The sequence below is a fragment of the Oratosquilla oratoria genome, unplaced genomic scaffold, assembly GCF_046742065.1.
Source record: "Oratosquilla oratoria isolate Oo_2021 unplaced genomic scaffold, ASM4674206v1 SCAFFOLD98, whole genome shotgun sequence".
Classification (NCBI taxonomy): Eukaryota; Metazoa; Arthropoda; class Malacostraca; order Stomatopoda; family Squillidae; genus Oratosquilla; species Oratosquilla oratoria.
In genome coordinates this window covers 84,482-109,762 of record NW_027467762.1, presented here as the reverse complement: position 1 = coordinate 109,762, position 25,281 = coordinate 84,482, and the positions used below count along the sequence as shown (strand labels likewise).

The 25,281-nt window shown below is 40.3% G+C and overlaps 1 protein-coding gene across 1 annotated transcript in view; it reads right to left on the bottom strand.

The window, feature by feature from the left end:
* Nucleotides 1–25,281, bottom strand: part of frtz (WD repeat-containing and planar cell polarity effector protein fritz) — a 509,212-nt gene that overhangs the window by 402,163 nt on the left and 81,768 nt on the right. Inside the window, exon 8 of the mRNA XM_076182931.1 lies at nt 11,544–11,655. Coding sequence (XP_076039046.1) covers nt 11,544–11,655 — 112 coding nt within the window. The remainder of the gene's footprint in view (nt 1–11,543; nt 11,656–25,281) is intronic.

Here is a 25,281-nt window from a genome sequence, read left to right as displayed (position 1 = left end):
GACCGGCCCTAGGTGTGCCTACTGACTAATCATAGACAAAATATAAAACAAATTGGTCCACGTATTATGGTGCTGTGCACTTTTAAATGTCGCGACTGGTATACGTACATGTGTACATGTGTACATGTGTACATACATCATTCTGCTTCACCTAAAATGTAGGCAATATGGATACCTATTTACCTGAGAAGTTTCAGCTCTTTACTCTAAATATTTTAGAAAATGACCTCCAGGTGTCGCGTACCCCCTTAAGGGAGAGCGACTGGAGAAAGTGAATAGTTTTAGATACTTGGGTGCAAATGTGGCAGGAAAAGGTGGAGTGGAGGTGGAGGTAGAATGTAGATTGAGAGAAGCAAGTAAATGCCTTGGTGGATTTAAAAGTGTAATGAGAAATAGACATTTGGGAAAGGATGCTAAGAGGAGACTGCATGAAGGAGTGATTGTGCCAACAGCACTGTATGGGGCAGAAACATGGAACATAACAGAGGAAGAGAGGAGTTTGAATGTGTTTGAGATGAGGTGTCTGAGAAGTATGATGGGGGTTACTAGGCTAGATAGAGTGAGAAATTAGGAGGTGAGGAGGAAAATGGGGGTGGAAAGGGAGTTGGGAGATAGTGTTGATGAAAGAGTATTGGGATGGTTTGGATACATGCAAAGGAGGAGTGAAGAAAGACTAGTAAAAGAGGTATGGAAGGCAGATGTGGAGGGAGTAAACATGAGGGGGCATCCTAGGATGAGATGGATGGATGGGGTGAAGGGGGCTTTGGGGAAGAGGTGTCTGTTGAGGAAGGATGGGAGAGGACAGAAGACAGGGGTGAATGGAGAATGGTTGTACAGTGGTACCTCTATTTACGAAATTAAAACAATGTATCAAAACCTGTAACAAATACATTTTAGAATTAACTTACTGCACAATAAACATAAAAATGAGAATTGTACATAATTTAAAGAATTTTTTTTTTTTTTTTTTTTTGCATTTAATTTTTCTCTTGTTTTAACTGCTATCATTGTCATCTTTCGCCTTCTTCGGTTCAGGTTCACTTTCAGCAGTGGTTTTTGCCTGATGTTTTGTAAAGAACCTATCCAAGGTCGTTTGCTTTTGTCGGCTTTTAACAATCGTTCAAAAATGTGCAAGGCAAACATCATCATAGTGAGCGATAGCCCGACATTGAACACTTTTTCTGGGTGATTCTTTTCGACAAATTCCGAAACTTCATAGAATTTTCCTAAAATGTCTTTTATTTGGGCTGTCGGAATAATGGCTGCCTCCTCTTCGTCTTTACTGAACTCTTCCTGCACTGCCGTGTGTTGCATCGCCTCCAACTCCCTCAGCTATTCCGTCGAAAGCTCCTCGTGGTGCTCCTGAATCAACTCGTCTATGTCCTCGTCATTCACCTCAAGCCCCATGCACTTTCCCAGCAAAACAATTTCGTCAACTTCAGGCTCAACTTTACCCTCCAACTCCACCTCGAACCCCTCAAAATCTCGTGGGGCAACAGCATCGGGCCACAGCTTTCTCCAAACCGCATTAAGGGTACGCCTGGTCACCTCCTGCCAAGCCATGATGATTATCTTGAGGCAAACAACAATATCGAAGTGCTGCTTCCAAAACTCATGAAGGGTAAGCTGGGTGTTTTCAGTGATGTCAAAATACCTCTTGAACAAGTGTTTCGTGTAGAGTTTCTTTAAGTTCGAAATGACTTGTTGGTCCATGGGCTGGAGGATAGAGGTGGTGTTAGGTGGGAGGTACAGCACCTTAATAAATGAGAACTCCTCCAGGATATCATCTTCGAGGCCGGGCGGGTGGGCAGGTGCATTATCAAGAATGAGGAGGCACTTGATGGGGAGATTGTTCTCCTCTAGGTACCTCTTAACAGCAGGGCCAAAAAACCAAATTGACCCACTCAACAAAAAATTGTCTGGTAACCCAGGCCTTGGCATTGGCCCTCCATAGCACCTGAAGTTTTTCTTTTAATATTTTGTGGGCCTTAAATGCTCTGGGATTTTCGGAGTGGTACACCAGCAGGGGCTTGATTTTACAATCCCCACTGGCATTGACACAAAGGGCAAGTGTAAGGCAGTCCTTCATGGGCTTGTGGCCTGGCTTTTTTTTCTCTTCTACTGTGATGAAGGTACGGCAAGGCATCTTTTTCCAAAAAAAGCCAGTCTCGTCACAATTAAAAACTTGCTGTGCAACGTAGCCTTCATCGATCACCAATTGTTCAAATTTTCGCACAAATTCGTCGGCCGCTTTCTGGTCGGCGCTAGATGCCTCGCCATGCCGAACAACAGTGTGAATTCCAGTCCTCCTTTTGAACTTCTCGAACCACTCACGCGATGCCTTAAACTCCTGGTGTGGTTCTTGCGCCGAAGTTCCCTTGCCATCCATCTTTACGAGGTCATTAAAGATGGCGGTCGCCTTTTCGCAAATTATGGTCTCAGTCACTGTGTCTCCAGCTATCTCTTTCTCCTTTATCCACACGAGTAACAACCTCTTCATCTCATTGTTCACTGCTGACCTCCTCTTCGAAATGACAGAGGCCTTTGGAAGGAGTTGTAGCTTTTAGGGCTTCCTTTTGTTTTACTATCGTGCCGATCGTAGATGGATTACGGCCATATTCTTTGGCGAGATCAACCAAACGCATCCCTTTTTCGTACTTTTCTATCATCTCTTGCTTTGTTTGTATGGACAAAACAACTCTCTTCTTCTCACCACTTTTCTTCATCACTTTCTTGGGGCCCATAGTGAATAAAAGTTAATACACACACGTAAAATTGCAATAAACACTAACAAAAGCTGACGAAAAACTGTCCGAACACTTCGTGCTTTACTGAATTTCGCTAGTGTGAGATTGAGGCTTCGGTGATCCTCGTGGGCCGACGGGAAAACGAAGAGGATTCTGGGTATACGCACATACACACAGAGGTCCCTCCTAGCCAATGGGTTGCCTGGAAGATGCTGGGCAATAGCCAATGGCAGAGCAGCTCGGACATGCCACTTTCATACCATGATACAGGATGCTACAAGTATGTTTACGTTCGGTGGACTCTGGGAGCTGTGAGTAGCAGCACATATTTTGAAATTTTTGCCTTTTGTATCCTGAAATTTCTTTCGTAACATGAGGCAATATTTTTCCGAAGAAGTGTTTCGTATCCTGAAAATTTCGTATGTAGAGCCTTTCGTAAGTATATGGATGATGTTGTGATGCATGAGGTGGAATGGGTGGGGGATGGGGGTGATGTAGTATGTGTGAGCAAAATTTGATGCAGCCGGAAGGGATTTCTCCCCATCTCCTTTTATGCATGGGAGGACGGAGAGGGGGGTCGCCGATTTAATGAAGCGGCCTTGCTGTGGATGTGCTGTGACTTGCGACACTGCCTCTGACCCAGGGCAGTGGACAAGGTGCAGGGATGACCCGTCATCCAGGAGGTGCTAAGATGGGAGGGAGGGTGGAGGGGAGTGGAGTCTATTTAGGGATGGAATGGGTGGGAATGATTTTATGTCTTTTTCTTTTTGGCTACCTCCCTTGTAAGGGGGAAAAAGCCTTGGTATATGTATGAATGTAAGATTTAATATTTGGGAAGAATTAAAAAGTACAAATAAATAAGATTTAATATTATTTGGGAAGAATTAAAAAGTACAAGTAACGTCCAAGTGCCAGACTTCAGGAGAGCCAACTTCGACTATAGAAAAAAATTGAAATTGAATGTGAAATGTCATACGGATGGTTCCGACATCATGTGTGGTAAGGGGTCGGGACATGACCAGGGGTCGGGTCAGTCACAGAGGGTAATATGCATACCTTGGGTCAGGTCACTGGGGGCAGGGGGTCAACAGCCAGGTCAGTGATTTGGATGAAATGTATAGCAATCTAACTGATTTAATTATTAATGCACAAAATACATTTATCCCCCTAAAGTCAATACAGAAGAATAGTAATACTCCCAAATGGATGACAGACTGAAACATGAGATCAGAATGAAAAGAGGACTTTACGAAAAAAGAAAAAAAAAAAAAAGGAAACACACCTTAGATCAAGATATAACGAAATGGCAAAGCTGGTTAAAAAGAATACATATACAACGAAACGTAACTATGAAATTATGGTTACCAGTCAAGCAAGATCCAACCCAAAGGGTTTCTTTCATCTCTACAGAACAAAAAATATAGAAAAAATAGGCCCAATTAAAAATGATGAAAATGTCATGATAGAATCTGAGGTAAAAATGAGTGAGGAGTTTAACAAATATTTTCTCTTGGTGTTTACTAATGAAAGGTTAGATAAGGTAGAAAGTAGACTATCTAATACAGTAAGTCCTTGTTATACGGTACATATGCATTCCTGAAAACCTTACCACAAATTGAAATTACCGTATACCAAACCCATTATAACATGTAATAATAGGATATGGCAGATGTACCTTCTCCCTGCTCTTTCCTCTTCAAAACATCTAGCGGATACCATATCCAGGAATTTTTCTTACCGTAATTAGAATCGAAGGTAGTAATTAACAAATACAATTGCTGTGAATTTACCAGATAAAGAATTACCATATAAGGAGGACTTACTGTATCAGCATTAGTAAAGTAGAAGTAGTCAAGCAGATTGAAAGACTTAAAGCTACAAAATCCCTGTGTCCAGAATTTTTTTTTCCAAGAGTGCTTAAGGCAGTGGTTCCCAACCCCAGGGTCGCGACCCAAACTAGGGTTGCGAGGGTGTTTTTGAGGGTCACCAGAGGGTCTTACAAAAATATGTTAATAATTCTTTTTTAACTTTTTTTTCATTCAAGTTTCAAATGTACTTAAATTCATTGTGCTAGTAAATATAAACTGAGCTATAAAAACGAAAGTTTATAAACATTATGCAAGTACGTACAAATATAACATGAAATGGTTGAATTTATTATTACAATTAGGGTTGCGACTCCAGGCTAAGAGTGGATTTAGGGTCGCAGCCAAAAAAGATTGGGAAACACTGGCTTAAGGAGTGTAAATTTGAAATCTGTGAACAGTTAACTGAAATATTTAATAAATCAGTAGACACTGGTTTTGTGCCTATTGTTTGGGGGCAGGCAAATGTTGTTTCTGTTTTTAAGAAGGGAGATAAATCCTCTATATGCAACTACAGGCCAATCAGTTTGACATCGGTTATAGGTAAAATGCTTGAATATAGTAAACAGACTAAGAGAACCCATCGAAAGACATAATTTAATTTATGACACACAGCATGGTTTCTCCATGGAATAGTGGTAGATAGACTATTAATGGACTATGTAGTGGTAGATAGGAGTATAATAGGAAGAGTTAAGGATGTACATGTTCTAAGGGGAGAGAGTGGAGGAATATCAGATCATTTTTTGGTGATTGATGGAGAAAGAGGAAAAGGACAAAAGGTAGGGAGGTGCTTAGAATGAACTGCTTAAATGAGAAGGAATAGGAGGAGTACAAGAAGAAGCTGAGAGAGGAGTGGGAGGGAGTGAAGGATAGAGTAGAACTAGGAGTGGAGAAGGAATGGGGAGGGTTCACGGAGGAAGTCACAAAGTGTGCAAAGATGGTGTGTGGAACAAGAAGGACAGGAGGAAATAGAAGGAAGGGTAGTGAGTGGTGGGATGAGGAAACAAAGAAGGTTGGAGAAGAGAAGATCCAAGCTTTCACAAATTGGTTACAAAATAGGATGAGGGAGTCATATGAGAGGTACAAAGAAAAGAGAAGAGAAGTAGAGCACAAAGTAAAAGAGGTAAAGAGGAGAGATGTGAAATGAGTTAAGAGTATGACAGAAAATTTTGAAAGTAATAAAAAGATGTTTTGGAAAGAAATTAAGAGAGGAAGAGGAGGCGAATCAAGTAGAGAAGAAAGGGTATAAGGTGCAGATGGAGAGATGATAATGGAAGAGAAGGCAGTAAAAGCAAGATGGGCAGAGTATTTTAGGGAGTTGCTAAATGTGAAAGAGGATAGGGAGGGAAAGATAGTTGTTGTGGGAAGTGCTAAGAAAATGACTGTGATGAGTGAGGAAAATGGAGGAGAAATAAGGAAGGATGAAGTGAAGGCAGTTGTTAAGATGATGAGAGCAGGTAAGGCACCTAGTCTGGATGGATGCCATGCAGAATGTCTAAAAAAAGGAGGTACAGTGATGGTGGACTGGCTGGTGAGGTTATTTAATGTTTGTTGGAGAGAGGGTAGAGTGCCAGAGGACTGGAGGAGTGCCTGTATAGTTCCGCTTTACAAGGGAAAAGGGGACAAATGTGAGTGTAGTAGTTTCAGAGGTATGACCCATCATCCAGGAGGTGCCAAGATAGGAGGGAGGAAGGAGGGTGGAGGGGAGTGGAATATATGGGAAATGAAATGAGTGGGAGTGATTTCTATGCCTTTTTCTTTTTGGCCACCCCCCCGTGTAAGGAGGAAAAAGCCTTTGGTATATGTATGTATGTATATGTACCTTGTTGAGTGTAGTTGGGAAGGTTTATGGGAGGATCTTGATTGAGAGAATTAGGAGAGGAACAGAGGGAGTAAGTGATGAGGAACAGTGTGGATTTAGGACAGGTAGAGGTTGTGTAGATCAGATTTTTGTGGTAAGACAGATATGTGAGAAAGCTATAGGAAAAGGTAAGGATGTTTTTTGAGCTTTTATGGATCTGGAAAAGGCTTACGAGAGGGTAGACAGGAAGGCACTCTGGAGGTTTTTGCAGATATACGGGATAGGGGGAAAGCTTTTAGGAGCTGTCAAGAGTTTTTATGAGAGTATTAGAGCATGTGTCAGGATTAGAAATGGAGAGAGGGAGTGGTTCGAGGTAAAGGTGGGACTTTGTCAAGGATGTGTTATGTCGCCCTGGCTGTTCAACTTATACATGGATGAGATGGTGCAAGAGGTAAATGCAAGAGTGGTGGGTCAGGAATTGGAGATGGTAAAAGAAAATAGAGAAAAGTGGGAGGTGAGCCAGCTGTTGTTTGTGGATGACGCTACACTTGTAGCAGGATCTGAGGAGGGATTGAGGAAGCTCGTGACAGAGTTTGGAAAAGTGTGTGAAAGAAGAAAGTCGATGATGTGGGTAAGAGTAAGGTGATGAGATGTACAAGGGGTGAAAGTGGCAGCACACTGGAAATGAGCATTAAGGGAGAGCAACTGGAGGAAGTGGACAGTTTTATATATTTGGGTGCAAATGTGGCAGGAAAGGGAGGAGTGGAGGTGGAGGTTGAATGTAGATTGAGAGAAGCAAGTAAATGCTTTAGTGGATTAAAAAGTGTAATGAGAAATAGACATTTGGGAATGGATACTAAGAGGAGATTGTATGAAGAAGTGACTGTGCCAACAGCACTGTTTGGGGCAGAAATATGGAACATGAGAGAAGAAGAGAGGAGTTTAAATGTGTTTGAGATGAGGTGTCTGAGAAGTATGATGGGGGTTACTAGACTGGATAGAATGAGAAATGAGGAGGTGAGGAGGAAAATGGGGGTGGTAAGGGAGTTGGGAGATAGGGTGGATGAAATAGTATTGGGATGGTTTGGACACATGGAAAGAATGAGTGAAGAAAGACTAGTAAAAGAGGTATGGAAGGCAGATGTGGAGGGGGTGAACATGAAGGGGCGACCTAGGATGAAATGGATGGATGGGGTGAAGGGGGCTTTGGGGAAGAGGGAAATGTCTGTTGAGGAAGGACGGGAGAGGACAGAAGACAGGGGTGAATGAAAAATGGTTGTATATGGATGATGTTGTGATGCATGAGGTGGAATGGGTGGGGGGATGGGGGGTGAGGTAGTATGAGAAAAATGTGACGCAGCCCGAAGGGGGGGTTTTGCCGATTTAATGAAATGGTTTTTATGCCTTTGTTTTTTTGGCTACCTCCCTTGTAAGGGGGAAAAAGCCTTTGGTATGTGTATGCACTAGATATAATACAAAAAATGAGAGATGGGCTTATTGTGTGTTCCAAGATCTACTAATAACTTTTGATAAAGTTCCTCACAAAAAACTACTAAGAAAACTGGAAACCCTAGGAAGGATACAAGGTAAACTATTGGAATGGATGGAGGACTTTTTGCATGGAAGAAAAATGAGGGTAGAATTCAGAGATAAGAGTTCTACTTGGGAAGAGGTAATTAGTGGAGTTCCACAAGGATCAGTATTGGTTCCAATAATGTGTGGTATGTGAATGACATGGGGAAGGGTGTGGAATGTTACATGAGGTTCTTTGCAGATGATGCAAAATTGTAAAAGAAAGCAAGTACTGAAACAGACTGTGACTCACTACAGAAAGATCTGAACAGGGTTTGGGAATGGAGTCAGAAGTATGGAACATACTAGATGAAACAATAGTATGTGCCAAAACAATACAAGGATTTAAGAGCAAATTAGATAAGGTGAGATACAGAGACTAGACACCACTAGCATAGCTCCCCTTCCCATAAGATACAACTAGGTAAATATATTTAAACTTCTCCTCTGCTTCTCTTAAATTGCAAGTCTCTATTCCATACAGTACGGCACAATCACCTCTTCATATAATCTGTTCTTTACATCCATTTCTATATGCCTATTTCTTATGACACTTCAATCCCCCATGACATTTACTTGCTTCTTTCACTCTACAGTTAACCTCCACTCCCACTCCTCCATTTTAAGTCACATGCAACACACAATACTTAACCTCTTTGATACAATGATGCCTATGTAGGCATCATGAAGTGTGAGTGAGTATATGAGGATGGCCATGTCAGTGTCTTGATTATATTTATTTTGTAGTTGTAGCTAAGTGACCCACAAATTCTGTGAACTGGCTTGATCACATTTTCTGTGTTTATTATTACTCAGGGTGAAAGAGAACAAGGAATACAGAAGTCACTTTATACTCCATAATGCAAGTAATGTGATGCATTGTACAGTAGGCATCCGTATTTGACTCGTATTGAAGAGGTTAATATCTATCCATTTCCTCCAGCCCCTTTCCCCTAAGACTTACTTCCAACTTGCTGCCACATTTTCCCCTTGTATTGGCTACCTCCCTTGTAAGGGGGAAAAAGCCTTTAGTATATGTATGTACATCTCATCACTTTACTTTTCCTTTATTTACTTTCAGATTCCTCCTATCACATACCTTCCGAAACTCTGTCACTAATGCCTTAGACCCCCTTCTAACCCCACCACAAGTGCAGTGCCATCTGCAAACAATAACTGGCTCATCTCCCACTTCCCTCCATTATTTCTATCCATCTCCAATCCTCTGCCCATCATCCTTGCATTTACCTCCCATACCATCCCATGTACAAATTGAATAGCCATTGCAACATGACACAGATATAAAAAAACTTTCCCAATAGAGTGAGAAATAAGGAGGTAAGGAGGAGAGCGAGGGTGGAAAGCAAGTTAAAAGATAGTGTTGATTAATAACTATTGGAATAATTTGAGCACATGGAAAGAATGAGTGAGGAAAGGTTATCAACATGAGTGAGGAAGGCAGAAGTGAATGGAGTGAACTTCAGTGGAAGATCAAGAATAAGATGGATGGGATGAAAGGGTTCCTCAGTAAAAGGGGAATGTCTGATGAGCAGGGAAGAAAGCAAGAGATAGGTCTGAGTGGAAAATGGTTATGAATGAATGATAAATTGGCACAGCCTGAAGGGATTTCTCCTTGTCTTAAGGAGAAAAGGATAAGGGGTTGCCATGTAAATGAAGCAACTGGCCCTGCTGTGGATGTGCCATGTGTTGCTGCAATGCTTCTGACCTGAGCAATGGGCAAGAAATTGGGATGACCCTTCAACCATGAGGAGCTAATATGAAAAAGGGAAACAAGTGGGTGAGAGATGAGAGTGGATGGGTGTTTGCCTTGGCTAGCAACCTCTGTTATAAGGGGAATCTTTTGGTGTATGGATAAATGGATAAAAAAAACTACCAAGCATATATAAAGTGGCTATTTATTAATGGGTGAAAAATTATTATCTTAAAAATAGTTGGGTGGATCTTGTAATCTATATACCATTACATATACCAAAGGCTTTTTCCCCCTTACACGGGAAGTGACCAAAAAATAAAGGCATAGAAGCCACTCCCACCCATTCCATCCTCTACATACTCCACTCCCCTCCACCCTCTTCCCTCCCTCTCATCTTGGCACCTCCTGGATGATGGGTCATCCCTCCATCTATCTGCCTTGGGTCAGAAACAGTGTCACAAGACACAGCACATCCAGAGCAAGGCCGCTTCATTAATTCAGTAACCCACCCTCTCCTTTCCCTAATGCAGAAAAGGAGAAGACAGGGAGAAATCCCTTCAGGCTGCATCAATTTATTTCTCATACATACTCCTTCACCCCCCATCCCCCACCCACTCCCCCTCATGCATCACAGCATCATCCATACACAACCATTCTCTATTCACCTCTATCTTCTGTCCTCTCCCATCCTTCCTCAACATTCCCCTCTTTCCCAATGCCCCTTTTACCCCATCCATCAATCTCATCCTAGGTCGACCCCTCATGTTCACTCCTTCCACACCTCTTTTACTGGTCTTTCTTCACTCATTCTTTCCGTGTCCAAACCATCCCAATACTCTTTCATCAACCCTATCTCCCAACTCCCTTTCACCTCTGTTCTCCTCCTCACATCCTCATTTCTCACTCTATCTAGCCTAGTAAACCCTATCATACTTCTCAGACATTTAATCTCAAACACATTCAAATTCCTTCTCTATTCCTCTCTTATGTTCTATGCTTCTGGCAGGATATCTATAGAAGAGATCGGAAAAAAAAATAGCTTCCCACACAGAGTGCTGGATATCTGGAATAACTTAGATAAAGAAACAGTGTGTGCAAATACTATTCAAGATTTTAAGAAAAAACTTGATGCTGAATGATACAAAGATGGGTCACCGCGAGCATAGCTCCCTTCCCGTGTAATACAACTAGGTAAATACAATCTTCTCTTAGCATCCATTCCCAAATGTCTATTTCTCATTACATTTTTTAATCCCCCAATGCATTTACTCGCTTCTCTCAATCTACATTTTACCTCCACCCCCACTCCTCCTTTTCCTGTCACTTTCACACCCAAGTATCTGAAATTATCCACTTCCTCCAGTCTCTCTCTCTCCAGTCTGCTGCCACTTTTTCCCCTTGTACATCTCATCACCTTACTTTTGCCCACATTCATCTTCAATTTCCTTCTTTCACACACCTTCCCAAACTCTGTCATTAACTTCCTCAATCCCTCCTCTGATTCTGTCACAAGTGCACTGTCGTCAGCAAGCAACAACTGGCTTATCTCCCACTTTTCTCCATTTTCTTTAACCATCTCCAATCTCTGACCTACTACCCTTGCATTCACCTCTCACACCACACCATCCATATATAAATTGAACAGCCAGGGCGACATAACATATCCCTGATGAAGTCCCACCTTTACCTCAAACCACTCACTCTCCATTACTATTGATAAAAGTATACTATACATCAGCCAATAGAAAAAAAGACAATATGTTCAAAACTAATATTACTACTTTTACAAGGAAAAAATCAGAATGGTGTTATACTTAAAAGAAAGAATTGAGAAAAATCACCTGAATGCACCCAAGTCTGCATCTTTAATAACAACATCATCCCTAAAAGTCCAGAAATGTGCCTCAGCAACAAGGGTCACCATCTTAACTGGTGTAATCACTACCACTCCACCTAGAAAAAGAAGGTCATATAAATAAAGTAAACTTATTGAAAACAGTGAACTTCTTTGTACACACTTGAACTAATATATGTCATACTATGTAATAGAATCAATTACTATATCCTGGTTATGGTTCTCACATTTCATACTACTCTGTGAACTACATGGTTCCAGATGTAGGTAATAAAATCTAATTAGAATTAAGTGGCTAAAAGCTTTACTTACATGTGTACTTATATACCAAAGGTGGGAGAACAAATTTTTTTCAGGTTTTCAAAGAAATACAGGAGAAATAGATATAGATAGAGAAGCTATAGTAATGCATTAAGAAATCGCGAAGTAAACGAATTGGAAGACATCATAGATTTAAAATTGGTTTACCAAGCTGTACTTTGGGAATGAATTACTTTGCGTAAGAGTAATGAGCAAACGATAAGAGAATTAAGTGACCTAAAGAGCGAAATTGATATCCTCAAAAGAGAAAACGAAAGAATGAAAAATGAGGACAAAAATAAAAATGAAGAACTGAGAAAAGGTCAAAGAGCAATTACAGGTAGTGACCGGAAAGATGGAAGAGTCATTTAAAGAAACAGACCTCATTGAAATACAAAATCAATGGAAACAAGAGCAGGAAAATAAAAACATATCTTTTACAGAAATAGTACAAAAGCAGGAGGAAAATACAAAACAGTTATGAAAGCAATTAAAGAAAAGGAAAATTGGGTGAGAGATAGAGTTGGGAAAGGTAAGTGCATTGTGGTCCATGGTATCCAGGAAAAACATGATATGTATAAATACCAGAGAGAGAAAAGGAGAAGGAAATAGCCAAGGAAATTTTGAAAGAAATACAGGACAAAGGGCAAACTTTTGATAAGGAAATTGATGAGATCCACAGCATAGGCAAATATTAAAAAGATAAACAACATAGACATCTGAAAATAAAACTAAGAACTCAAATGATAGCTGAGGAGGTATTATCAAAAGCAGTTAAATTGGCAAACAGCAAGAAATTCAAACATGTATGGATAAAAAAGGAAATGAGTGATGAGGAAAAAGAGAAAGACAAAGCTCTCAGAATTGAAGCCAATGACAGAAATGAGAAAAGAACAAACAGAAAAAAATTAGTTTTTTTTTTGTTTGTTTTTTGAGAGAGAGAGTACTGGACTTGAGACTGAAAAAAAAAACGGTACATAAAAAAAAAAAAAAAAAATGGAAACTTAAACCAAAAAAGAGAAGAAAATATGAAGCTAAAAGCGGCATACACAAATATCGACGGCATCATCTCTGGAATTAAGGAGCTAAATGACTATCTAGAAATAGAGAAACCTGACATTATGGGAATTGTAGAGACAAAACTGAAAGGACCTCAATCAACAAGTATAGTGGGACAAGGTCTATACAACCACTGGGGGAAAAATAGAACAGACAAGCAGGGAGGTGTCATGATATTGAACAAAAAGGGTCTTAATGTGACAAAGATTAATGAAGGCAATGTAGAATTATGATTAAAATTGTAAACAAAAAGATAAGAAGCAGAAAATTTGTAGCAGTGTTACCACCAAAAAAACAGGCTTGGTCTGATAGCAATCATTCTAAATTACTGGAAGACACAATGAATGTGCTAAATGAGTTACTGAAAAAGGGTGGTAACATAGTAATCATGGGTGATTTTAATGCAGTGGGAAGAAATGATAGTAAAAGGGGGAGAAGAACTTTGGAGCAACATTCTACTAGATATGACCATCAAACACACCTTAACACAATGGGTTAAGAAAAATACTAGATATAGAAACAATGAGGAACTGTTGAAACTATATTTAACATTAACTTCTGAACCACATATCATGAACAAAATGGAGTATAAAACACCAACTGGAAAGTGACAATATATTAATGGAGTTTGAATTAAAAGAACAAAACAATGTAGGTAGGAATGATAAACATAGAGAAGGAAGATTAATGTAAAACAAAATAGATTTTGTATAACTAAGAAAAAATTTCCAAAACACAAACTGGGACAAATTCTCTAAAGAGGGAACAAAGATTGACGACAAATGGAACATATTAAAAGAAAAGTACAAGGAAGGAATTGATATGTACCAAAGAAGCAAAAAGAGATTTAGATAAAGTGTTGGTATAACAAATGGTGCAGTGAGGCTAAAGACAGAAGAGACAAAGCCTGGAAAACTTAGGAATGAATATGTGAATATATGCAAGAAAGAAAAAAAGAAATTATGAAAAAGATATTATAGACAAATGTAAGGATCAATCTAAGCTCTTTTACAGATATATAAATGAAAAATTAAAGGCTAAACACAAAATAGTAAAACTGCATGAAGGAGATGGAGAATATACAGTGGTACCTCTACTTACGAAATTAATTCGTTCTGGAAATCGTTTCGTAACGTGAAAATTTCGTAAATAGAAACGCTTTTTACCCTATAAATGCCCTAATCGGTTCCAAGCCCCTTAAAAATCGGACATAAATTTTTTATAAATCACAAAAATGCATTAAAACCTGTAACAAATACATGTTAGAATTAAATTACTGCACAATAAACATAAAAATGAGAGTTGTACATAATTTAAAGATTTTTTTTTTTTTTTTTCATTTAATTTTTCTCTTGTTTTAACTGCTATCGTTGTCACCTTTCGCCTTCTTCGGTTCAGGTTCACTCTCAGCAGTGCTTTTTGCCTGACGTTTTGTAAAGAACCTATCCAAGGTCGTTTGCTTTTGTCAGCTTTTAGAAATCGTTCGAAAATGTGCGAGGCAAACATCATCATAGTGAGCGATAGCCCGACAAGTGAACACTTTTTCTGGGTGATTCTTTTCGACAAATTCCGAAACTTCATAGAATTTTCCTAAAATGTCTTTTATTCGGGCTGTCGGAATAATGGCTGCCTCCTCTTCGTCTTTACTGAACTCCTCCTGCACTGCCGTGTGTTGCATCGCCTCCAACTCCCTCAGCTATTCCGTCGAAAGCTCCTCGTGGTGCTCCTGAATCAACTCGTCTATGTCCTCGTCATTCACCTCAAGCCCCATGCACTTTCCCAGCAAAACAATTTCGTCAACTCCAGGCTCAACTTTACCCCTCAAAATCTCGTGGGGCAACAGCATCGGGCCACAGCTTTCTCCAAACCGCATTAAGGGTACGCCTGGTCACCTCCTGCCAAGCCATGACGATTATCTTGAGGCAAACAACAATATCGAAGTGCTGCTTCCAAAACTCATGAAGGGTAAGCTGGGTGTTTTCAGTGATGTCGAAACACCTCTTGAACAAGTGTTTCGTGTAGTTTCTTGAAGTTCGAAATGACTTGTTGGTCCATGGGCTGGAGGATAGAGGTGGTGTTAGGTGGGAGGTACAGCACCTTAATAAATGAGAACTCCTCCAGGATATCATCTTCGAGGCCGGGCGGGTGGGCAGGTGCATTATCGAGAATGAGGAGGCACTTGATAGGGAGATTGTTCTCCTCTACAGTAGGTACCTCTTAACAGCAGGGCCAAAAACCAAATTGACCCACTCAACAAAAAATTGTCTGGTAACCCAGGCCTTGGCATTGGCCCTCCATAGCACCTGAAGTTTTTCTTTTAATATTTTGTGGGCCTTAAATGCTCTGGGATTTTCGGAGTGATACACCAGCAGGGGCTTGTTTTTACAATCCCCACTGGCATTGACACAAAGGGCAAGTGTAAGGCGGTCCTTCATGGGCTTGTGGCCTGGCATTTTTTTTCTCTTCTACTGTGATGAAGGTACGGCGAGGCATCTTTTTCCAAAAAAGGCCAGTCTCGTCACAATTAAAAACTTGCTGTGCAACGTAGCCTTCATCGATCACCAATTATTCAAATTTTCGCACAAATTCGTCGGCGCTAGATGCCTCGCCATGCCGAACAACAGTGTGAATTCCAGTCCTCCTTTTGAACTTCTCGAACCACCCACGCGATGCCTTAAACTCCTGGTGTGGTTCTTGCGCCGAAGTTCCCTTGCCTGCATCCATCTTTACGAGGTCATTAAAGATGGCGGTCGCCTTTTCGCAAATTATGGTCTCGGTCACTGTATCTCCAGCTTCTTTCTCCTTTATCCACACGAGTAACCTCTCCATCTCATTGTTCACTGCCGACCTCCTCTTCGAAATGACAGAGAGGCCTTTGGAAGGTGTCGTAGCTTTTAGGGCTTCCTTTTGTTTTACTATCATGCCGATCGTAGATGGATTACGGCCATATTCTTTGGCGAGATCAACCAAACGCATCCCTTTTTCGTACTTTTCTATTATCTCTTGCTTTGTTTGTATGGACAAAACAACTCTCTTCTTCTTCTCACCACTTTTCTCCATCACTTTCTTGGGGCCCATAGTGAATAAAAGTTAATACACACACGTAAAATTGCAATAAACACTAACAAAAGCTGACGAAAAACTGTCCGAACACTTCGTGCTTTACTGAATTTCGCTAGTGTGAGACTGAGGCTTCGGTGATCCTCGTGGGCCGACGGGAAAACGAAGAGGATTCTGGGTATACGCACATACACACAGAGGTCCCTCCTAGCCAATGGGTTGCCAGGAAGATGCTGGGCAATAGCCAATGGCAGAGCAGCTCGGACGCGCCACTTTCAAACCAAGATACAGGATGCTACAAGTATGTTTACGTTCGGTGGACTCTGGGAGCAGTGAGTAGCAGCGTGTATTTTGAAATTTTCGTCTTTCGTGTCCTGAAATTTCTTTCGTAACAAGAGGCAATGTTTTTCCGAAGCGTTTCGTAACCTGAAAATTTTGTATGTAGAGCCTTTCGTAAGTAGTGGTACCACTGTATAGATGACACAGAAATGGTAGAAGTTATGATCAGACATTTCAGGTCTGTTTTTACAACTGAGAGCTCACAAATTTGGGAAGATGGACAACAAGAAAGATCCCCTAAAATGAAAGGAATAAAGGTAACACAGAAAGAAATGAGACCAAATAAAAAACCTAGGTGTTAGGAAATCGCATGAACTAGATGGAATATCAAATTGGATACTGAAAGAGTGTATAGACAAACTGACAGACAAATTATACAAGATAATAGACTTTTCACTCAAAGAAGGAAAGATACTGCAAGATTGGAAAGATGCAAACATTGTACCAATATATAAAGGAGGAAACAAAGAAAATCCTACAAACTTCAGACCAGTATCCCTGACAAGCACAGTAGCAAAAATATGCGAAAAAGTTATCAGAAACAATTGGACCAAACACTTGGAAGAAAATAAAATAGTAAACCCCAGAAAAGTTGGCTTTAGAAGTGGAAGAACGTGTACCACAAACTTAATATGCTTTTACTCCAGATTAATTGAGATAATACAAGAAAAAGATGGCTGGGCAGATTGCGAATTCTTGGACTTGCAGAAGGCATTTGATAACGTGCCACATAAAAAATTAATAAGAAAAATTGGAATAATAGGAGGAATACAAGGTAAGCTACTGGAGTGGATAAAGGATTTCTTAAATGGGAGAAAAATGAGAGTGGTACTTAAGAGACAAAAATTCAAACTGGGAAGATGTGAAGAGTGGCGTCCCACAAGGCTCTGTATTGGCTCCTTTAATGTTTGTCCAAGAAGACCTGGACAAAATATGGGAATGGAGTCAGAGATGTGAAATTAACTTCAACTTTAAGAAATATAGCATAATGGAATTTGGAAAAAGCAAAAATAGAATATTGGGTCAATATAAAATTGGAAACAAGGAAGTTAAAAAAGTCGATTCAGAAAGGGACCTGGGAGTGATCATCTCAAGTGACTTGACACCTGATAAACATGCCAATAAATTATTTGGAGAGACTTTTAACTTATTAAGTTCAATGAAAGTGGCCTTCGACTAAGAATGAAAAATTGTAAAGAAGTGGGTACACTAATAAGACCTAAACTAGAGTATGCTGCAACACTACGGGCACCTAGCACAAAAAAGAACATAAAAAATTAGATAATCCAAAGAGCAGCGACAAAAATGGCACCTACACTATCAAATTTGACATACGAACAAAGATTGGAAAAATTACATCTATCAACACTGGAGCAGAGAAGAGAAAGAGGTGATTTGTTGACCATTTACAGAATTGTGAAAGGGATAGAACTTGATAGAGATGACTTATTAAAGTGGGACAGAAGAGAAACAAGAGGACATGAAAAGAAGCTAAAGAAGGACAGTTACAGAAGAGACCTGAAAAAGACTAGCTTCCCACATAGAGTGATTGATGTCTGGAATAAACTAAATGGAGAAACAGTGAGTGCCAAAACTATACATGATTTTAAGAATAAACTGGATGCAGAGAGATACGAAAACGGGTCACTACGTGCATAGCTCTCATCCTGTAAAATACTAGGTGAATACAACTACACATGAACTATACATTTGGAACTGTGCATGCATTTGAGGCTAATTATTTTAATTTGAAGAGAAGTTTGTGTATTACATTTAAATAAAACACCATATTAGGTCTGGAAGATGCTGGAATACTGCAAGATATTAATAAATTGTTTCCATGGTCAAAGACATGGCAAATGGACTTCAATATCTCAAAGTGCAGTGTGTTCTCCATTACGATTCTTTCCAGGAACTCCATATTTCCCAACCACTCCATCAATTGTAGTGGAGAGTTGATGGTGGAAATGTGTCTAGAAAGAGAGTTGATGATAGCAAATACAGTGTTTCGGAAGAAAGTCAAGCATAAGTACACATGGGAGAGGGTGGTGGATGGGTGGTAGATAGAGCGTTGATGGATTATGTAGTGGTAAATAGGACTATAATAGGAAGAGTTAAGGATGTACATATGCTAAGAGGAGAGGGTGGGGGAATATCAGATAATTTTTTGGTGGAAGGTAAGTTGAGAGTGGAGGATAGATGGAGAAAGAGGAAAAGGACAAAAGGTAGGGAGGTGCTTGGAGTGAACTCTTTAAATGAAAAGGAAAAGGAGAAGGAGTACAAGAAGAAGCTAAAGGAGTGGGAGGGAGTGAATGATAGAGTAGAGCTAGGTGTGGAGGAGGAATGGGGATGGTTCAAGGAGGGAGTCACAAAGTGTGCAAGGATGGTGTGTGGAACAAGAAGGACAGGAGGAAATAGAAGGAAGGGTAGTGAATGGTGGGATGAGGAAACAAAGAAGGATGGAGAAGAGAAGAAGCGAGCTTTCACAGATTGGTTACAACATAGGAAGAGGGAGTCATATGAGAGGTACAAAGAAAAGAAAAGAGAAGTAAAGAAAAAGGTAAAGGAGGGAAAGAGGAGAGCAGATGTGAAGTGGGGTAAGAGTATGACAGAAAATTTTGAAAGTAATAAAAAGATGTTTTGGAAAGAAATTAGAAGAGGAAGAGGAGGCAAATCAAGTAGAGAAGAAAAGGTAAAAGGTGCAGATGGAGAGATGATAATGGAAGAGAAAGCAGTAAGGGGAAGATGGGCAGAATATTTTAGGGAGTTGCTAAATGTGAAGGAGGATAGGGAGGGAAAGATAGTTGCAGTGGGAAATGCTAAGAAAATGAGAGTGATGAGTGAGGAAAATGGAGGAGAAATAAGGAAGGATGAAGTGAAGGCAGTTGTTAAGATGATGAGAGCAGGTAAGGCACCTGGTCTGGATGGATGCCATGCAGAATGTCTAAAAAAAAGGAGGTACAGTGATGGTGGACTGGCTGGTGAGGTTATTTAATGTTTGCTGGAGAGAGGGTAGAGTGCCGGAGGACTGGAGGAGTGCCTGTATAGTTCCACTTTACAAGGGAAAAGGGGACAAGTGTGAATGTAGTAGTTTCAGAGGGATCAGCTTGTTAAGTGTAGTTGGGAAGGCTTACGGGAGGATCTTGATTGAGAGGATTAGGAGAGGAACAGAGGGAGTAATTGGTGAGGAACAGTGTGGTTTTAGGACAGATAAGGGTTTTGTAGATCAGATTTTTGTGGTAAGACAGATATGTGAGAAAGCTATAGGAAAAGGTAAGGATGTTTTTTGGGCTTTTATGGATTTGGAAAAGGCTTACAACAGGGTAGATAGGAAGGCACTGTTGGAGGTACTGCAGATATATGGGATAGGAGGAAAGCTGTTAAGACCAGTCAAGAGTTTTTATGAGAGTACCGTATTTTTCGGACTATAAGGCGCTTCGTACCATAAGGCGCACCCGTAATTTGCTATTCCCCGTCTTTACATATGGAGCACCTGACCATAAGGCGCACCTGATCTCGTCATCGGATAATCATGCATATGTGAGTGCATTCAGAACTGAAAATTTTCGTTGTTGAATGAGAAAAAAATCGGTTGGAATTTAGCAAAATTACAAAAATAAATTATGTATATATATATTTTTTATTTGGTCAATGAAATCAAATCACCTCCATGGACGGTCTGCCCTGCCAATACCCCTAAAAAACAACATAAACACGTTACAGGAATTGTGGGGGAATAAAACCAACATTAGCAGTTTTATTCCCGGAATTCTCTATCTATTTATAAACACAAGATTTATTACAAATGACGGTAAATTTTTAGTTTCGACCATGGGCGCAATATAGCAATAGAAAATTAATTATTAATTTTGTAAATTATAATGTAACAACATGATATGCAATTTTGTAAGCGGAAAAAAACTGTGCTAAAACAAATTTAAGTAACGAAGTCGTGTCGGACGAATAGTGCGCCATGTTTGTTATGATAGATGCCGACGTCGTCTGACCTAACCTGTGTTTGATAAATCATTACCTGCAAATTAAATGTCATCCGGCTCGTCCTCGTTGTCGCCGTCGTGAGAGACGTTGGCGGGCTTTTCAACCACTCTCTCAATTAGCGGGGTATACAAATTTCTTGCAGCTTGAAGGAATGCATGTATCTCCGCTCCATAACATTCCTTCAGGAAAATGTGCCTGGCGAGGTACTGTCGGAAGTACCAAGGTATTTATTTTCATTTCCGCCCACAAAATTGCATATTACGTTGATACATTTTAATTTACAAAATTAATAATTAATTTTCTATTGCTATATTGCGCCCATGGTCGAAACTAAAAAAGACTACAGTCAGAGTGGAGCTTGACTAGACCAATGCAAAATGGCTATCCCTGTGTACCCAAAGCTTATCTCCCTCGAGCAGTATGCTGGTCTAGAACGGGGTAGCCAACCAGGTGAGAGAGAGTGTTGTGGACGCTATCATATCATAGCCATGGTAGCATGAATGAATGCGGTGGCATGGACTCGAAAACTGTCAAAGTTTTCGCAGTTTTCTTGTCAATATACATGCATCTTGGTTATAAATTGGCTACGCCTATGCACTGTCGCCATCGGCAGGCTAGCTACGAAACGTGTCAAAATAGTATGTCACTGTCCGAGGCATTTTTTGCACTGAAGCCACACATAAGGCGCACCTCGCGATAAGGCGCACCACCCGATTTTGGCCGATTTTAAGGATTTTGCCCGCGCCTTATGGTCCGAAAAATACGGTAGTAGAGCCTGCGTTAGGATTAGAAATGGAGAGAGTGAATGATTTGAGGTAAAGGTGGGACTTCGTCAGAGGTGTGTTATGTCGCCCTGGCTGTTTAATCTTTACATGGATGGGGTGGTGCGAGAGGTGAATGCAAGGGTAGTGGGTCAGGGGTTGGAGATGATTAAAGAAAATGGAGAAAAGTGGGAGGTGAGCCAGCTGTTGTTTGCTGATGACACTGCGCTTGTAGCAGGATCAGAGGAGGGATTGAGGAAGTTAGTGACAGAGTTTGAGAAGGTGTGTGAAAGAAGGAAGCTGAAGATAAATGTGGGTAAAAGTAAGGTGATGAGATGTACAAGGGGTGAGAGTGACAGTAGGCTGGAAGTGAGCATTAAGGGTGAAAGACTGGAGGAAGTGGATAGTTTTAGATACTTGGGTGCGAATGTGGCAGGAAAGGGAGGATTGGGGGTGGAGGAAGAGTGTAGATTGAGAGAAGCGAGTAAATGCCTTGGGGGATTAAAAAGTGTAATGAGAAATAGATATCTGGGAATGGATGCTAAGAGGAGGTTATATGAAGGAGTGATTGTGTTGACAGCAATGTATGGGGCAGAATCATGGAACATGAGAGAGGAGAGAAGGAGTTTGAATGTGTTTGAGGTGAAATGTCTGAGAAATATGAGAGGGGTTACTTGGCTGGATAGAGTGAGAAATGAGGAGGTGAGGAGGAGAACAGGGGTGGAAAGGGAGTTGGGAGATAGGGTTGATGAAAGAGTATTGGGATGGTTTGGACACATGGAAAAAATGAGTGAAGAAAGATTAGTAAAAAAAGGTGTGGAAGGCAGAGATGGAAGGAGTGAATATGAGGGGGCGTCCTAGGATGAGATGGATGGATGGGGTAATAGAGGCAGTACAAAAGAGAGGAATGTCTGTTGAGGAAGGATGGAAGAGGACAGAGGATAGGGTTGTGTATAGATGATGCTGTGATGCATGAGGGGGAGTGGGTGGGGGATGGGGGGTGAGGAAGTATGTATGAGAAATCTGACGCACCCCGAGGGGATTTCTCCCCGTCTTTTCCTTTTCTGCATGAGGGGACGGAGAGGGGGTGGGGTCGCCGAATTAATGAAGCAGCCTTGCTGTGGATGTGCTGTGTCTTGTGACACTGCTTCTGACCCAGGGCAGTGGACAGGATGCAGGGATGACCCGTCATCCAGGAGGTGCCAAGATGAGAGGGAGGGAGGAGGGTGGAAGGGAGTGGAGTATGTAGGGGATGGAATGGGTGGGAGTGGTTCCTATGCCTTTTTCTTTTTGGCTAACCCCCATGTAAGGAGGAAAAAGCCTTTGGTGTATGTATATTGGTATATTTAAGATTCATAAAGTAAACATTCTAGTGAATCATCTTCAGAGCAATGGAGTTATAAAGAGGTAAATAAGAAAATTATTAAATGTCTTAGAAGCTTGATAAGCCCACATAGTATTACTTGGGGTCGTTGGATTCTTTGTGTTAAATGTACTCTAAACAACCAAATTAATACAGCTACAGGAGAAACACCCCCATTTCTTTATTTTTGGGGGAGACAAAATTTTCCCATATGAAATCTTGATTGCAGAATAAAAACCTGTTTATGATATAGATGATTACATCTCAAATTGGATAAATTCTCTAAAGAGGAAACAAACACAGAAGACAAATGGAACATATTCAAAGAAAAGTACAAGGAAGGAATTAACAAATATGTACAGTAATCCATCCCGTATCCGGTTCACCATTATTCGGAACTTGCCACTATCCGGATGCCCTGTAACTACTGGAGTTCTCTCCAGTATCCAAATGGTGACCGGGATCTGGCGAACATATCTCGAATGATTCAAACAGCCCGTGCCTCCCACCCCCTTCCTTCCCCATGCCCCATCCCCTGCCCACGCCGACTTCCTTCATTCTCATGCGGACAGTACAGTTGGAACAGAAGAGGACGTGCAAGACTGGCTAGAGTGTGATGAAGGAGACCCTTGGATGCACTTGCAAACCAAAGAAGAAATTGCTGATGAGCCTCACTCTGATAGTGATGATGATAATGATGAGGTTGTTGTTGAGGCAAGGCCTAAGTTTTCTGAGGCCCGGGCAAGCCTTGAAGTGCTCCTGAATTTTATTGAACATCCTGCTGCTGATGAAGAAATGTGCAGCTACATCTCATCATTACGGATGATTCAAGAAATGCTGATCAGAAAACACAGCAAGTGGCAGACGAGGCATACCAAGCTGGACACCTCCTTCAGGGTAACAACATCATCATCTCGTGAGGACCCACCACGCCCAAGACCATCAACTCGTCACGACTCATCATCACCACCACCACCATCAAAATCAACTCGTGAGGACTCACCACACCCAGGGCCATCGACTCATCACGAGTTGTCATCACCACCACCATCGACTCGTGACAACTCACCACCACCACCAACTTACTCTCCTCCAGCAACACCTCGGTCAACTCCATCACCAGCACTGCCACCACTGCCCACACCATGATATAATCATGTAGTACTGTACAGTATGTACTGTGTGTGGGTTTTTTATATACAGACGCTCCTCTACTTACGTTCATTCGTTTTACGTTTTTTCGATTTTACGTTTGAACTGTAAAAAAAAAAAAAAAAAATTGAGTGAATTTTTTAGTTTAGCGCACTCTCCGTAGTTCAAACGATACTTGCGCATGATGCTGCGTCCATTGTTTACATTTCACAAACGATAAACTGATAATGCCTAGCCTCATCCTCCTCCCCCTCCTCCTTCACCATCTCAATTTATGTTGCTTGAATTTAATATATTTGAAATTAATGTTATTATTTTACAATGTTATGTGTATAATTAATGATTTAGGGGTGTTTTATAAGATACGGTAATAGAATTTACGGATGTATAGTACAGTAACAACTTACGTTCATTTTCAACTTACGTTCGGCCTTTCGGTACGTAACTAAAATGTAAGTTGAGGAGCGTCTGTACACATTAATGTACACGTGTGTTTATACATTTATTTACAATAAAATAACAGTGTATTAGGCATAATAACTTTTTCTTTTTGTATTTTAACCCTTGTTTTCTTTTATGATAATAGCTAAAAAAAAAAAATAATAATAATAATAAATCCGCATATCCGTCACAGCTGTGGCTCAATTGATCCAGATACGGGAGGGATTACTGTAACAAAAAAGAAACAAAAAGAAATTTACATAATGTATTGGTTCAACAAAAGGTGTAGTGAGGCTAGAGACAGGAGAGATAAAGCCTAGAAAAAATGGAAAAAAGATAGGATAAAAAAAAAAAAAAGACAAACATATATAAAACTTAGGAATGAATATGTGAATATACGCAGGAAAGGAAAAAGAAATTATGAAAACAATATTATAGACAAATGTAAGGACCAACCTAAACTCTTTTACAGATATATAAATGAAAAACTAAAGGATAAACATGAAATAGTGAAATTGTGTGAAGGAGATAAAGAATATATAGATGACACAGAGATGGCAGAAGTTATGATCAGACATTTTAGATTTGTTTTTACAATTGAGAGCTCACAATCTTGGGAAGATGGACAACAAGAAAGATCACCCACAATGAAAGAAATAAAGGTAACACAAAAAGAAATAAGAGACCAGATAAAAAACATATATGTCAGGAAATCGGATGGACCAGATGGAATCACAAATTGGATACTGAAAGAGTGTATAGATGAACTGACAGATAAACTATACAAGATATTTGACTTCTCACTCAAAGAGGGAAAGGTGTCGCAAGATTGGAAAGATGCATAGTACCAATATATAAAGGAGGAAATAGAGAATATCCTACAAACTTCAGACCAGTATCCCTGACAAGCACAGTAGCAAAAATATACAAAAAGGTCATCAGAAATAAATGGACCAAACACTTGGAAGAAAATAAGAATAAACCCCAAACAATTTGGCTTTAGAAGTGGAAGTTCATGCACCACAAACCTAATCTGCGTTTACTCGAGATTAATTGAGATAATACAAGAAAGAGATGGCTGGGCAGATTGCGTATTTTTGGATTTGCAGAAGGCATTCAACAAAGTACCACTTAAAAAATTAATAAAAAAAAATTGAAACAATAGGAGGAATACAAGGTAAACTGCTGGAATGGATGAAGGATTTCTTAATTGGAAGAAAAATGAGAGTGGTAGAGATAAAAATTCGAAC